The 16297-nt window shown below is 40.7% G+C and overlaps 1 protein-coding gene across 1 annotated transcript in view; it reads right to left on the bottom strand.

The window, feature by feature from the left end:
- Window positions 1-7121: 7121 nt before the first annotated feature.
- The window catches only part of LOC117456644 (leucine-rich repeat transmembrane neuronal protein 4), a 113890-nt gene continuing 104714 nt past the window's right edge, over window positions 7122-16297 (bottom strand). The window contains exon 3 of the mRNA XM_034096580.2: window positions 7122-12976. Coding sequence (XP_033952471.1) covers window positions 12653-12976 — 324 coding nt within the window. The 3' untranslated portion in view covers window positions 7122-12652. The remainder of the gene's footprint in view (window positions 12977-16297) is intronic.

The raw sequence follows: 16297 nt of genomic DNA, 5'->3' as shown, positions 1-16297 counted from the left end.
GACCGAGCCTCCGAGTCCCTGACCCCTCTGGTGTGAGGGGGAGAGGCGTCCATCTTGTTCGCCTCGTGGCGTGGAGAGGACCCGCTCGTAACAGGTACGTCGTTGAGAGAAAAGTGTTACCAACCCGTCCTTAATCCGGAGAAAAAGGGTCGGTGTGGGTCCTTTGTTCTCAAAGAATATTGACTGGTGTGTCAATATACTTCTAATCATTTTCTCCTCCGTGAGAGAGAAAAAGAAAAGCGTCCTCGCTACCGTGGTGACGGTAGTAAGGGGAAGCTAGCTAGCAACAGGTGTGTTGCTAGCTTGAAAAAATCAGACCTACCTTACTTTCCGGGGAAGAGAAAGGCGAGGTCGATTTCAATACTAACTGGCGTTAAAATTACCGTCTTCCTGCAAAGCAGAAGGAGTAGCCGGCGAGCGCCCGTCGACCGAAATGGTTATATTTGGGTTCAGTCTGTGGACTGTTAAGCTTGAACGGCTACTATAGAGATGTGCTCTGAAGCGAGAAGAGGTGTTTGAATGACGCATGCGTCGTGGCGCAAGCTACTTATAGGGGGTGATTCCCTGACATTGACGTCAAGATCACCAGCCAATCAGGATTGGCGTAATGAGATTGATGCTTCTGTTTGCTCCGCGATGAGGCGCATCCCATAGTGAGACATCGAACGGAGTGTTATGAATGAGAACTGTGATTATGTACACATTTGAGCATGAATATATAACAACAAATGTTTTCATCTTGATTACAACACTCTGTATTCTTTGACACAGCTTTGTCAAATTAAAAAGTTGGCTCAGTGATTTTAATTAAAACAATCTTGTCAACACAATTCAAACTGCTTCCATGTTTTGGAGCTTTTGGTAAAAATGACAATAAAACATTTAAATCTCTTATGTTTTTAGTTTTTCAAATAGTTGTTAATGGTGTCAATGATGAAACATTTTCTATGTTTTTTGAGCTTTGTGGTAAAAAAAAAAGTAGTTACTCAGTATTGTTTTTTTTTATTTTGAAACGCTGGAAGGAAAAGACCTGCATGAATGCAAAAACAAAAGAGAGCAAATATAGCCACATGTAAACTCTATTTTTAAATGTTGACTGCTCATTTCAGGTCAAGTGGAAGACACGGTACAGTACGTGAAAGAAAAAATTGCCACCGGGGAAAGGGAAAAGGGCTCACTTTGGCTTTCTATCGAGGGCAACAAAAATGGACAAAACTCACCGAAGCTTTCTCCAGACTGTGGCAGGATACAGTCTGTAGGCTCTGCGAGGACACGACATGTTCAAATGCCCTAGGAGGCTCCATTACTTACAGTGGCCAACAGTGATGCCGGCATCTTTACCTGGTTTGGGGAAAACCTGAAATAGAGTTTCAGCTGTGAGAAACATTGACAGACAACCTTAGAGTGTATCAAACATGAATTTCCCAGTCTCAATTTATCAGCCCGACAACACTATCACGCTGCTTTAAAGGTCACCGAGAATCAGACGGCGCGCACTTACCGGGCCACCTGATCCGGCCAATCAACCACAGGCTTTTTTCACACGGACGGAGATGAGGTGTGCTGTGTGTAATCAGTTGAAAGAGGCTAACCCTCAGCTATGTCAGACCTTCTTTTTAACCTTTCAGATAAGAAAAATCTGCTACCCTTCCACAGCATAGGAATTTAGCTCATTTTGATATGATGCTGCTCAGAGCATTTCATGATGTATTGGTATACTGACCAGGTTTGAGCACTTCCATATTGTCTAGGGAAAAGGTGGGTTAATGTTGATCATTCAGCTTTAACCAGTTATGAGTGTTCTCCTTTTAACCAATGATATCATTTTCTAAAAGTATGGGATTTATAGTGATGGTTGGACGGTAGAACAATCACCAGAAGGAACTATTTCAGGGCGATTTTGTTGGTATTTCTCTCGGACTCTTTTAACCTCTTCAAAATATATTCACAGAGGATTCCATGGTGTTGTCTGGTTTCTGAGGTTAGGGTTAGATGTCAAGATTTTTTGACTTGATCAAAGCGTCCTTAGCAATAGACTACTATCGTAAAAGAGCTGACTGCTATATTTCCAAATCGACCAATCAGAATGGAGTATTAAACTGAGGCGTGTATATAATTATCTCATGTCATTAGCAGTTGCGAAAAGGATCACAACCAATGTGTTACCTGGCTACAGGTTTGAACCATAGACTGTATATATAAATGGACATAGTGTCCGTGACGTCACCCATAGAATTCTGCAGAGTTGCCGTGAAGCCCTTAGTAGGCGGAGTCGGCCACTAACGGCTCGACTGTGACATCAGAGTCTAATCCCGCATGCTCCAAATAAGGGCAAAGAGGCGGAGCCGAGGCGGGACATGCTGCCTCCAAACTGGAAGTAAACAGAGCTAGCTCAGGCTAAGAAGCTAAGCTAACATGAAATACATGCATACCAAGTTACTGCTAACAGTGTAGTTCCCCTATATAAACGTTACATTCATAATCAAATGAGACAATCTGCAAGAGAATTTGCTATATTTTGTTATTCTTAATGCTTGTCATTCACACGTTGAGAAAAGACGGACTCAAGCATTTTTACCACTTCCGGTTCCTTCGACAAAAAGCAATGCATTTTCTCCATAGGATTTTGGAAAATAACTCGAAATAAGGTCTGTGTTTGACACAAATTGAAGAAACAGATCACGTTTTGTTCTACGACATTAAATACATCAGCAGTGACCCCACTGGTGATTTTTGAAGAGTGTACATGTCTGAAAAACGATGGTTGTTAACATGTGGCTGAAGTTGTCGAGGCCGTTGTACATCATTACACCAAAAACGTAAACACTCCCGCTAAGTTTGTTTGCCCTGTTCTGCTTGAAAGCAAGTACCTGCGCTCTTGAAAACTGTTAAAACAAATGATTCAACTTGTACAATTTAGAATCTGTAGTTTTTAATATGGATCTTAAGTTGGCGTGACGTTGGAGCAGCGACCCTGTTGTAGTTCGTTTATAGCATAACGTTAGCATTTTGCTTCTGGCGACTAGATTTATGATTCGAAAATTATAAAAGTATGGTAGACATGTGGATATTATCCGGCTGAACAAAACATGATCCGTTTTTTAAATGTGTGTCAACCACAGACCTTATTTCCAGCTATTTTCCAAAATCCTATGGAGAAATTGCATTGGTTGTGGACGAAGGAACCGGAAGGAATTTACATCCGGGGTTTTAGGACGCGTCACTGTGGTTCTCTATTGGGTCCCCTATTAACATTTGCTCCCGTTTAGCATTATGGGCGTCATAGCCATAGACTATAAAAGTCTTACCCAAGGCTGAATCATAAACTAAAATGTATATGTATGCATAAAGGGTTACGTCCTTAGCTGGCTAATAAGTAACAAGCTAAGCTACCAAGCACGCAAACACCTGCGAACGGGGTTAACATGTATAATATTATCATTTTAGACTTCTTGGAAGTTCTGTTAGTACATTCAAGCGCACAGCACGACATTTTAATAGTCTGGTATTTGTAACAATATTCCCTAAAAGGCACAATCACCACGAACACGGCTAAAGCTAAAGGGTCAAGTACAGTACTATGACTAACTAACGTTGTAGCCTCTATGGTTGTAGCCTAGCAGAGTGGACAAGTTGCTGTTAGCTGACAGTGAGGCATGTACGTGTCCATCAACGTGACCAGGCCCTAATTTATGAAAACACTTTAAGACCTAATATAAATAAAAGGGTCGTGTTAGAAAACAATTCACTCACAGATTCATAATCATGAAGGTGGAATCTAACTATATCGATAATAATATTTATTGCATCCAGGGGTAGAAACATGTCTTTTTCTGCTGTGAAGTTGGGCATTTTAACATGGGGGTCTATGGAAATTGCTCCTTTCTGCAGCCAGTCCCTAGCGGCCCATGTATGAACTGCAGTGTGTGGCACTTCCATATTGGCTTCCCGGCTGTTCCCCAGAGTTTGCCGCTTGGTTTGAACGTGTGATGAATAAGCACTGGTAATTTCTTGACAATTGTGTTGACGTGACCCCCTCGAGGGTGTGTGATCACTGGAGGAGAAAAGTAAAAGATAGCAAGACCTCATGTCCTGGAAACTGCTGTGAGCTGGACTGTGAGCGGGCCTGTCATGTTCCTCCAAGGCAGTGATGGCATGATGTGTGCATCTGAAGTGACAGGTGGCTGAAGCAAACAGATCTCCCGTCCCTGCAACACTGGCAATAGACTCCTTTGTTGAGGGTATTTGGTTCACTCAGAACCAGTCGACTGCATTCATCAAGTTTACTTCCAGAGTGCGTGGTTGACAGCACTGTCTCCCGAAAGTTTATCAAATGAACACCAAGTGGTTTACTAGGAACAAGTGGGCTGCATTCGTCAAGTATATTTCTTGAGTGTTTCTGTGAGGGGCTTTCTTCCTAAAGTTTAAAAAATAAACACTTACATTGAGATGTAGGTTGTGTGGCCACTGTTTTTTAAGGTTTCCGCATTCGCCTGTGCCTGTCTTGTTATTTTGAAGAACTGTGCCCTTCATTTTGACGAGAGGCCAAGTATCAGGAACTTTATTGATGTTGTTATAAAATGTTAAGCCAATTGACCACTTTGACTCGACGGAATGGCTGTAACTGACTCGATTTGGCTCCATTTGTTATTCCTACTAGAGGCAATATTTGGCATTGGGTACTTTTTTTTTTGAACATCCACATCTGAAGTAAAAGCTAAGCCAATACTAGAAAGTTACCTTAAAACACTGCAGATCACAGATTGGTCATAAAATATTGTCACTAGTGCTACAAGGGACATTCTGCACACTCAATTATTTCCACTCAACCCAGATTTCAAACAACTGGCAGAAATCCAACTATGCCATACAGCATACACAACTCCTTACTATTGAGAAAAAGCAGAAAAAAAGATTTAGTGAGTCTCCCATTAAACTAAGGGTTCAAGTGCACTAATGGAGAAATATGTACACACTTCCCAGGAGTATGATACAAAGAAAAGAGGAAAGTTCCTCCTTTACCAGCTGCAGCATGTTACAGCCACAAGGAGACATACAACATTTGGGGATCAGTTTGTGACCCACAACATAACTTTGAGGTGCAAAACCCCAAGAGACACGCAATACTTTTATTTACAAGAACATTTAAATCAAATTAAATCAAACTTAGCAAGTATTAAGGAGGAAAGGGGAGGGCGTAAGTAGAATTACACTCGATTTCATTAATAATTATAACTAAATAATGAAAAATATATTACTCTGAAATGGGCCAATGTGCAGAATAAGTACATTTACTTCTGGTACCTTACTAATTATTATTTGGTGCTCAAATGCTGAAAGCAGGACTTTTAATATTTCTACACTGTGGTATCTCTACCTTTACTAAAAAATAAGCGTGTTACAACACCCAGCAGTGATGTCAAGATTATAATCAAATGTATGTCTATGTTTCATGTTTTATTTCTGGGGTGAATTTGGATACATTCGGTAAACTGACGTTGCATTTTTTTTTTTACAGGTTTTGACAATGTCCTCACACCTTATGATTGTGACAGTGTGATCACATATCCCAAGTCTCTCATATTGCGGTGTGTGTTTGTTGTTTCTTATGATGCTCTCTGTGGACCGTGTTGCTATTTTGAGGAAACCCCAGAGAGGCTAACCACAGGCTGTCAGAGCCCGCTGAGTGTGATTTTGTTCTTTCTCACTTTGGGCACTGTGATTGCAGTCCTTCGGTCGATAAAAGGTCGGTGAAAGGTCCAGATTACAATCATTACTGTGAATGTGTTTGGATGTTTGGATGAGTGTTTAAATATCTTTAACTTGTCAGTTACAGTCCAGCTGAATGGGGTTTATTTATTTTTGGCCATGTGACTGAAAGCAATTTTCCCAGGCAGCATTGTGGCAGAGGAAACCTTAAAGTATAGTAATTGAGAAGACAGCGAGGATGACCCGAAATAAGATCTGTCTGTGCCATTAGACGTTTAAAACTAAGCTGTATCTCAAACTGCCAGAGCCTGATTCTCTGTAAAAAAAAGTTGTTAAATATTGCAAAGGGTGCAGAAACAACTACAGAATGAACCAATGAGACAAGTTAATATTACCATTATTTTTTAGGGTAAATCAGCAGCTACTTTAGCACCAACAGCTAACCTTGTAAAGTAAACTTCGATGTTCCAATGTAAAAAAATGCAAATAAGTATACCAACGTTTATTTTGTTTAATTTCTTTGGACTTTTTTTTTTTTTTTTGAGACATACAAACAATGCCGGAATCCTCACTGGAGAACAACTAGTCTTTCTTCTGGAATTACCTCATCATACAAGCTCAACATTTATTATTAAATGTCGTCTTCATTAAATATCTAATGCTATTGAATCATTTTTTTCTCAGCCGCTTGTATCTGGTAGTTGTTACAATATGTAACATTTCCAGCATGATACCATGAATTGTGGAGGGTCAAATTATTTTCAGACACACAGAGGTCCACACAGAGTTATGAACGGTTATTTTCTGCAAGCCTACATAATTGATCCACTTGAAACCCCAGACTGCTGGACTCTTCTTGAGTTTGAGACATGAAAATCGTGTTCCCATGCCCTTACTGGATGTTGGTACTGGTACAGTCATTTCTGATAGGTTGCCAAGCTTAAAGAAAGTGGGTCTGACCTAAAAGCAGCATGTCTAAGGCAAGAACTCATTATCATACATTGGCATCATAATGTAATTATTTTGCCACCTTTTTGATCGGTTTATTGCAATAAAATCACACTGCGAATCAAATGTTGGCTTCATACCTCTGTAGCAAACCAGATTAAACCAGCCACGCAAAATAATGCGAACAAATAAGGACAAGGTGCAAAAATATGATAGAATGAAGGATTTCTCTGTTTATTTTCTTACACTCAACTCCTTCCAGGGCACAGGAACCATCTACAGGTTACATTGAGACTTGTCACAGAAGTGCCCATAACTAGGTTTTTGTATTGTTTCCTTGTAGTACAGCCTAAGATGCAATATATTCTCAAAAAACAAGACATCACAACTCTCATCTTTAGATGTTTATTTCTGATATCATCATCAAAATTTTTACAAAACATTTTCTGACAATAATATACTCAAAGAGGAGCCATATTTTTGCGCTTGGACCAGGTCTCCACAAAAATGCGTTAAGTCTGAATACAGTAAAAAGAACAATAATCCAAATAAGAAAAAAAAAAACCTCAACAACAAACCAACTACCAAAAAAGAAAACCCAAAAATAAAAACAATGCAGCGCATATTTACACCCTGCAGAAACCAATGTTCTCTGCAGGAAATGAATGAGAAGGAGCGGGGATCCCCTGGTTTGTATGGGAAGCTTGGCAGCTAAAAAAAAAAAATTCTGGAAAGTGCTTTTAGCCTGCAAGCCTACGAAGAATAATTCTGATATTGCTTCTATCAGTTTCCCTCTGCTTTTCTCTCTCACTGCACTCTCAATCCAACAGCAAGACTAGAATGCAGGCCATTTAAATAAAAAAGCTTCCTTTTTTACGGTGCTCACATTAAATACAATTAGGGGCGTAAAGAGGGCTTTGTCAGACAAATGGAAAAGTGTGTATCCCTGACAGAGGTTAATAATCATGCCTTCACTTTCTGTGTTCCCTCTGACATGAGCAATTGCAGAAAAACAGAGTCAGGACAATGTGGGTCACAGGTTAAAGACTTCCTGCTAATGTGAAACAGCGTGGAACACTAACAATCAATGGGGATTGTGTTGGCCTGAACATCAGTAATGGTGGCGTTGGTTCAGAGGAGGTAGAGGACAAGGTGCTGCTTTACACACACACACACACACACACACACACACACACACACACACACACACACACACACACACACACACACACACACACACACACACACACACACACACACACACACACACACACACACACTCGCAGGCCATTTGGGTACATGCGGGGTAGCTAACTAACTTGCAATGCATGGAGTCTGTTTTCTACCTTTCAGCATGAGAAAGTTATTAATTCTTACCACTTTGCAGTCGGCACACAAATTAACGGCACACAGAAACTTAAATTAGGAGTCTAGAAGTGGCAGATGGGAGAATAAGCTTACTTTTTTTCATTTTTCCCTGCTTAGCCCCCCTATCTGCGTGTTTACATACTGACTGTGTGGAGTCATGACTGTGAGTTGTATGGGTATGCCCCGATGCCGCCTGTGGGTAAGACACAGATGTATGTTAAAAGGAAGAAAAGCTGCAACTCCACGTCTGGCTTGGAATTAATTTGTTCAAATCTATTTATGAGGTAATGGAATAGAACCTACTGAAGCGTTGCAGATGGCCTTCGGTGTTCTGAAATGGATGGGAGCGTCAAGAGCTGCAGTACGTTATTATCATCTATCAAGGCGTTTGTTGCCCTTTTTCATGGTTATTTTGTTTGTGTATGTGTATAAATGTTAGTTTTTTCTGCAGTTTAAAACAAAATACAGAGGTGCAGTGATGACGTTTTTTTGTAGGCCATACCCTAGCATCGCAAGAGGTCCCTTGACAAAAAGCAATGGGATTTACCGATTGGATTTGCGTATATCAAAGCAAATAATCTGCGTACAGCTTAGACAATTAGAGTTGACTTGATTGTGGGTTCTTATTCTATCCGTGTGCCATATGTATACTTATGTGTATGACACTGGTATCCGAGATTGGCTAAAGCAGTTTGTGTCACGTCTCATGTTGGAAATAATGCTGACTGGGACATTCAGAAACGTCACAGTGCCTTCATTCTAATGTAATATGTCCTTGCACTTTGCATTTCTCCCTGTACTTGTTGCTAGTACTCTAAATTGCACAACATCTCTCGCTCCCTCCCTCTTTTTTCCTTGGAGATTTGCATTTAGCTTTTCCACTGCGTATAAACTGTGAAATATGGAACTTTTCTCTGCAAATCCTTTCGAACTTTATTCAACTCCCCAGAAGCAAAAAGAAAAGAGACGGGTAAAAAAGACAAATGTTTCCAATGGGGATCAAACTCAAAGACTGGAGGATGGGGGGGGGGAACCATAAACAAACAAGGCAGAAGAGAAAATAAAGCTTGTTGGTGGGGCTAGTGCAGACAGTCCTGGGGTTCAGCTCAAACATGCATCATTAGCATGCAGCGCCTGTGCTTCCAGCTCTCTGATGGCGAAAAAGAAAATGGACAAAGAACGAAATAATTACTGGCAGCCGGATTGGAACATTCTGCTGAACATATACGATTTTATCTGGGCGGAAATCATGATTAATCAATTGCTTATTAGTAGTTGATTTAATTGTGAATAGACAAAGGTTTTAATAGCCTTTCCTAATTATACATGAAGGTAGCTTTGATCATCGTGTTTAGACTGAATTGAACCATTAGCACTGCTGAAGTAACTACTACATATGGGGCACTGGGCTTTAGCAGGAGACCAATAAAAAAAAAAAAAGGGAAGGCTGTCCCGGGAGTGAAGGCCCGACTCAGGCCTCTTTTTCCGGCATTTATTGTACCAGGGAATTCTACTTTAGGCGAGAAAGGGGCAGGAATGGGTCAGCAAACAGTGAAGTCCTCCGTGACACGTGCTGCTGGTTCTAGGGCATTCCAGACAGGAAATATCTCCCATACTGTTTGTCTCTGGTTCAGCGCTCTTCCCTAACCGGGCATAGTTTCCCAAAATATCAGCATGCGGACAGAAATAGATCATCATTAAACAGGTTCACCCGAGTCACCCGGAGGCAGACATGAAATTCAGGCCAAGGAGTTAGCAGGGGCGATATAGAGCAAGGCAAGACAATACATGGATAGAATCGAGAGAGCTCCCATTATAAAGACATTGGCACACCTGCTATTACAAAGTAAACTCCACCAGCACTATTAAGCAACCATACTGAGCGAATCAACTGCTTTTTTTATGCAATGTCCTGTACACAGAGGGGACTGAACACTTCTCAGACGTGAAAAGTTTTCGTTCACTTCTTGTTTTGGGGCTGGTTTTTGGTAAAACATTTAACAAAATTATGGCACATCAAAAAGAAACATCCTTCCCAAGTTAAACTCTTAGTGAAAAGAAAAGCACACTTGCCGTGAAATGGCAGATACCGTTGTAATTCTACAACAAGAGGGTTGGATTGGGATGTACCTAACAACACATTGTGAGGACACCTCCTGCAAGAGGAACCATGTCTGAATTCAGAACAGAAAATGTGGATCTCTGTGAGGTTTGACGCTTGCGGTATGTCATAATAACAGGGCTCCCGAAATTCCCTTCTTCCTGTGATTCAGTAAAATGATTGGATTTGAGAAATAGCCTCAGTAACATAATTAGTGTTTAATGGTACAATAGTGTCGGGAGCAGATATAAAAATAGTTATCATTGAAACAACAAGAGCGGTACAGTAGGAACCTCTTCTCAGAGTCATCTTGGTTCCTGCCGGAAAGTGAATAAGGCTCCTCTTCTGTTCACAAGCAGTATGTGTTTCAGAAGAAGTGAAGTTCATACTTTTTTTTTTCAACATCTTTAAAGATTCACTATTTACACGATAAATAAGTTCTATTCGATTTTGTCCTTTGATTAGTCTTATAGAATTTCTTGACATCATCTTTGAACACCAGTCTTTTATGTTCCAAGCCAAAAAGATCAAAAAACCTCTATTATCTTGAGGATACATCCACTATCTGTGGGTACATTTGCCCCTTGCAATTTAATGTAGATCAATCAGTCACACCATGGGAGGACCAAGCACAGTTTCCACAACTCCCTTGGGAACGACCACTGACATGAAGGAATCGCCCCTGGTTGCACTGCTCCGATTAATCTGCAGATGATATTTGACAGAGCCATCACAGCCGTTTCTGAAGTCCTCATTAACTTCACAAGTCAGTGAGTAGCAGTGATTGGCACGGTGACCAAAGGCCTGCAAGTGCAATCAAGTCCAACACTGCAGGCAAGCCTTCTGGAAAAAAAGGGAACTGTCAGGCAATACCCCCGCACGCGTACAGTCCATGGGTTCATACGCAGGTTAACGAGAAGTCAACGTGCTGGTTCAACATGCCCCCACTAGCCACTGCTGCTCTCTGTAGTGGAGGGTTGATGGGAGCACAAGGCCTTAGCTTTTTTCGGAACCCTGCAAGATGTTGCACTCCACATTGTCCAGTCGCACATTGACTTTGTTTTAGTTGTCTGTTTGGGTCAGTGAGAGTGGTTTGACTGTCAGTAAAGTGGACCTTAGAATATGTACAATACTTTGCATTCCAATGTTTAACCACATCAAATCCCAATGGTTACCTCTTTAAAGCAAATAGTGAATTGTTCAGCTGGGATATAATCATATACAAAGACCTGCTGTGAAAATATCCCATGGATGTTCATTGAATCTTATGGAACATACCATTATTACCATTGGAAACTGAACAATCTGGTGCCACTAAATGTTTTTAAAGCTCGGTTGGATGCTAGTCAATCGGAAGCTATTGGTACCTGTTCATGTGGATAATTATGTAAATGATGCTGTATGATGTCCTTTTGTTGTTCTATTTATGTTTTTATGTTTCATGTGGAACTACTTGAGCAGGTCTCCCTTGAAAAAGAGATCAATGATCTCAATGGGATTTATCTGTATAAATAAAGGTTTGAAATTAAATGAAATTATGTCTCTCCAGAAGTGTTTGTGTGGTTGTTGCTGTTCATTGTGTCTCCAAGATCATGAATTACAATAAAATTAATGTTGGGAGGACCAGGTCATTATTATGATAAATATCTCTAAAATGTAAGCTTCACTATCTCACTTGTGTTGGTACTTTGCTAATCTGTAAAGCAAAGCCCATTTCATTGGAACACAGCACGGGATGTGATTGAAATTGTGAATGTAAGTTGGCAGGGGCTGGTTTAGAAGACCATTTTAAGAATGCTCTGATATATTTAACAAGAAATGTAAGTAAACTCTTTGGTTTGACATGCACATAATAGAAATCAACGTGAAGTCCTACATCAACAGAAACATAAGAAAACAAGTTTAAAGAAATACAAATTCTATAACATTGTCTTGAGAGAATGACTCATCTTTGTGAAATAAATGATTATTGTATTTGCCTTTTTTTAACAACTATACAGAGTTAATATTTTAAAACTAATCACAGTAAGAAGCCCCATCCTCTTCACATGATGTCCAGCTCCCATCTCGTTTATGTTTTATGTTACTGCTCCCACTTTCTGGGATGGAGAACTCATGTTTATTGCACTTTCCCTTTTATTCCAGACTTAGTACACGTGGACTGCTGTGAACAGGGGCCCCATGATGGGATATGGCCAAGACCCAGATTTGGAAACAAGGTAATACTTTTTGACATACGCTGGATTATCTCCCATGATTCAGACGTGTTTTATATGGAGTACTTTGGAAAAAAGAAAACAAAATGATCTGCAAGGATGTTCCACGCTCTGCTGTATATTAGTGAGACTGTGTGTTTCAGATTCCAAGTCCCTTCAGGCGGAATTAGAAAAGTGTTGTCCTCTAGTTCACATACTCATGTTCTGAGGACAAGGCCCCACTGAATAACCAGCTCACCTGCCCCTTCATTACAAAGTCACGGTGAGTCAGAGGCCCTTGCCCCACTTTCTAACCACCAGATCCGGCTCACTAACGTCCGAATTTGAGTGTGCCGGTGCGTTCGATGGTAGGATAAGACACGCCACTTGGACCTTCAGTCGGAGGTCTGAGGATTGGCGGAGGAGAACGAGGCCCTGGCACGGAAGCACCTATGCTGGCGGCAGTGGGCACGGCAGGCAGCGCCACTGTCTGAATGGTGCCCCTATCACACGGCCCCAGGTCATCCAGGCCCTCCAGGCCCTGTGGGGGTCCCTCATAGCCCATGTTGAGCCGCAGGGGTTGATGGGCCTGGCAGTAGTCAACGATAGGCTGTTCATAGCGGTAGAAGGTCAGCGCGCCCAACTGGTGGGGGACCTGTTTAGACGGAGAGCATAGAGGAGAAGGAGAATATGATGGAGTGAAGGGAGAGTGAAGGAAATGTAGAAATAGAAGGGGAAACAAAAGGAGACAGAGAAGAACGTTAAACAAACTACATCTCAATCAACTTTGTCCCACAAAAGAACAAGAGTATCAAGTGTAGACATTGAACATGTTATTGTTGACTGAAAGAACTGTGCACAGACTGAGTCCGTATAAAATCAATAGCTAAACTACATAATGCAATATGCTGAGAACCATTGATGATATCTCTTCACTTTGAATTCAAATCCCGGCTGACCCACCAAATTAGATCAAACTCACTGTTTTCGTAATGACTATAGGAAGTTCACTGCTATGACCAGACTAGATTATGTTCTTGTGCTACTGCCTCTAATAATGGATTTTGTAATGGTTCTGCAAAATGTGTTCCAAGACTAAACATTTGGGTCGAAAAATTATCTTATATCCTCAACAATGGGTGAAGTTACAGTGACTAACCCTAACCCAAACCTGAACCACAAGGTGGAGCACAACAGTCCATATGGATGATATGGTGGTATATGATCATCACTCTGCGCAAGTTCGCAGTAAAGGACAGTTGAAAGGCAAACAAGCACCAACCACAATCCAACTAGTTAACTATGTTTTCCTTATTTTTTCCTTATTTTTTACATGTTTTTTTTTACATTTAAAAGATTCGCTCACACCACTTAAAAAGGTGTTGGGCTGAATTGCAACATGTTTTACAAGAAACAATTTCCTACATTAATCCAGAAATACATACAAATTAGACCAAATAAAAATGTTCAGTTTCTATACTGACAAATGTAACTATAGGTCTACTGTAGTTTCTTCTTTTCCAGGGGAAAGAATCTTGTTTTACTAACTTTTTTCAAACAAGCAACGATTATATTGTGGATTTCTTCAAAAAGAAAATGACAACTACCATAACTAGCCCTGGCAGCTACAACAGTCACAGCTGTTTTCCCTTTCAAAATAAATAGTCCATACTTTCAAACGATGTTCCCCTTTTCCAAAGCAGTTAATTTGTCATAAAACATTTCAACGGGCCTGTGTGACTCAAAGCCTACAGCACTGTTTGTTTGCCACTAAACGGCTGGCCCTCTGTAATAATCATCTTCACATGGTGACCACCTGAGCCTGTAACTTCCCAAAAAAAAACATTTGCTACATTCCAAAATGTGTTCTGCGATGCATCTGCGACAACCGATTTTTACGGACGTGGGCCCCATTTTACCCTTCTCTTCCTACTGACGACTTGTACTGTAAAGCTCACTGTGACTGTCAGAAGAATACAAATATATGCATTTGCACGTTTAGCTATTCATGTATGAATGACATACAGACCTCCCTGCATACATGACCACCAAGTGGGTGTGTTCGACTGTTGCTATGAGAGCTTAAGCAAATAAACCCGTTCTCCCACTCCAGTGGCATGTCACTTGTGTCACAGCTAGAGGCACTCATCACATCTGGCTATGCGTCTGGTCTTGCTTTCCCTCCACCAACCTTAACACAGAACCAAACAAACAGATAAGACTCTTGTGACACTCCGTCTCTCCGACTTTAAATCACACGCTTATACGCCTTAAAAAGGAGGCCAATAACAAGATTTCTAACAGGCCGTGAAAACAGCAGGGTAAGATGGCAGCTGACCTGGATTTAACAATGCAGCCTGGAAGAGCGACAGATCATCAGGTCTGTACACACAGGCGAAAAGAAACACACAGCAACAGCAGGAGCAGCAGATATGAGAACAACACGGAAGGCATGAATAATATAACCCCCGACTCTTGAGGAGGTGTTGGAAGCTAGCAAGTGTCAAAACTCTGACATCGTTCATGAACATCCCTGAAATTTCATTTGAACCTTAACCAGCGATGTTTTTCAAATTTTCAGGTAAACAAGTTATTCACAAGAGAACTTAATTTCCTGAAAAGTAAAATCACTGCGCCCTATTTGCCAAAATACATGTTTTTTCTACTTTTCCCTGATGGTGTCTTGACATGAAGAGGGTTTTGAGGGCCAAGATTCCTTTTTCTGGCACTCCAATAAAAGGGGAACTGGATTGTATTTGTGTTTCCACAAAGCCTTTAAAAAATGATATTGGAAAAAGCTTAAAAGTAAGAAACCATGGTGTAATTAAATAGGTTGTTAATTCAATAAATATAAAAGGTAAACCTAATTGATTTTGCTGCCATGGTTTTGAAAGTGTGCCAGATGTTTTGTAGTGTAACATGCTGGTATCGTGACAAGCTTAGCATACATATAATGGTTTATATTAATTTGCCTTGAATAAATAATCCCTAAAAAACTGTTTGACAGCAGAAATTATACATGCAGAATCTTGAAATAAAGCACAACTGGGTGCAGTGTAGCTTCCACTGGTAAGGATATATTTAGTTTAATTTGGTGAACAAAGTAGTTGTAGGGAAGGCAAACAAATGCAATCAGGGAACAAATTAAATTATAATTGTGATTCAATGTAAGCTTTAAATTATGTCTGAGAGAAAAAAAGCATGTACAAGCAAGTGGATTTAGAAGTAAGTCAAACATTGGTCAAAGTAACCCCCGAAAAACCACATCACCAGTATGCTTGCCTTGTACATGTAATGAACTTATCAAACAACAGCATTCTGTGATAAATCCTGCTTTAGGGAAATTGAAGAGAATTTATGCCAGGGTTTTTTTACAAGAGGGCAGACTGTGTCAATGCTATGGAGATATATTCTGGCTAGAAGGGGGTGAATAGTGTGTGTTTGTGTGTGTGAGCAAGCAGAGATTTCAAAGTCAAATGGAAACATTCTTGGCTAACTCAGTTTGGCAGTTCAGGAATTATCCTAGACCACCAGGCTAAGCTAAAGCCAATCTGAATGCACTATATCCATTTCTGTTTCAGGCTTCTAAAAACTAGTGGTGTTTGTAGCCTTGGGCTTCATGGTAAAATGCTACCATGGTGCAGTGCAGCATTACAATTCAGCCACAATTAAGGTGGTTTTCATATAAAACAATACTAAGGTCATCTTTGTCTAGTTTGGAAAAATGTATGTCGTAGGAGTTCCATTTTTCATCTTTCAGTCCTCCAACCTAGCCTTTCTTTCAGCTACAACACACACCTCTGAGGCCACCACCTTTTTTCTTTGCATACCTCCCTCCTTCTCAAATGGACTCCATTAAGCGCGGCTGACTCATTACATTATAGGCACTCTGTGGATTACTCATCCCATTTAAACCCTTCACCAACCCCGAAGCCAACACCACCACCACCACCTCATCTCCAGACTCCAGTCCACA

The sequence above is a fragment of the Pseudochaenichthys georgianus genome, chromosome 12 (assembly GCF_902827115.2).
Source record: "Pseudochaenichthys georgianus chromosome 12, fPseGeo1.2, whole genome shotgun sequence".
Classification (NCBI taxonomy): domain Eukaryota; kingdom Metazoa; phylum Chordata; class Actinopteri; order Perciformes; family Channichthyidae; genus Pseudochaenichthys; species Pseudochaenichthys georgianus.
The sequence above is the reverse complement of the archived record's forward strand: the minus strand, read 5'-3'. Positions and strand labels throughout refer to the sequence as shown.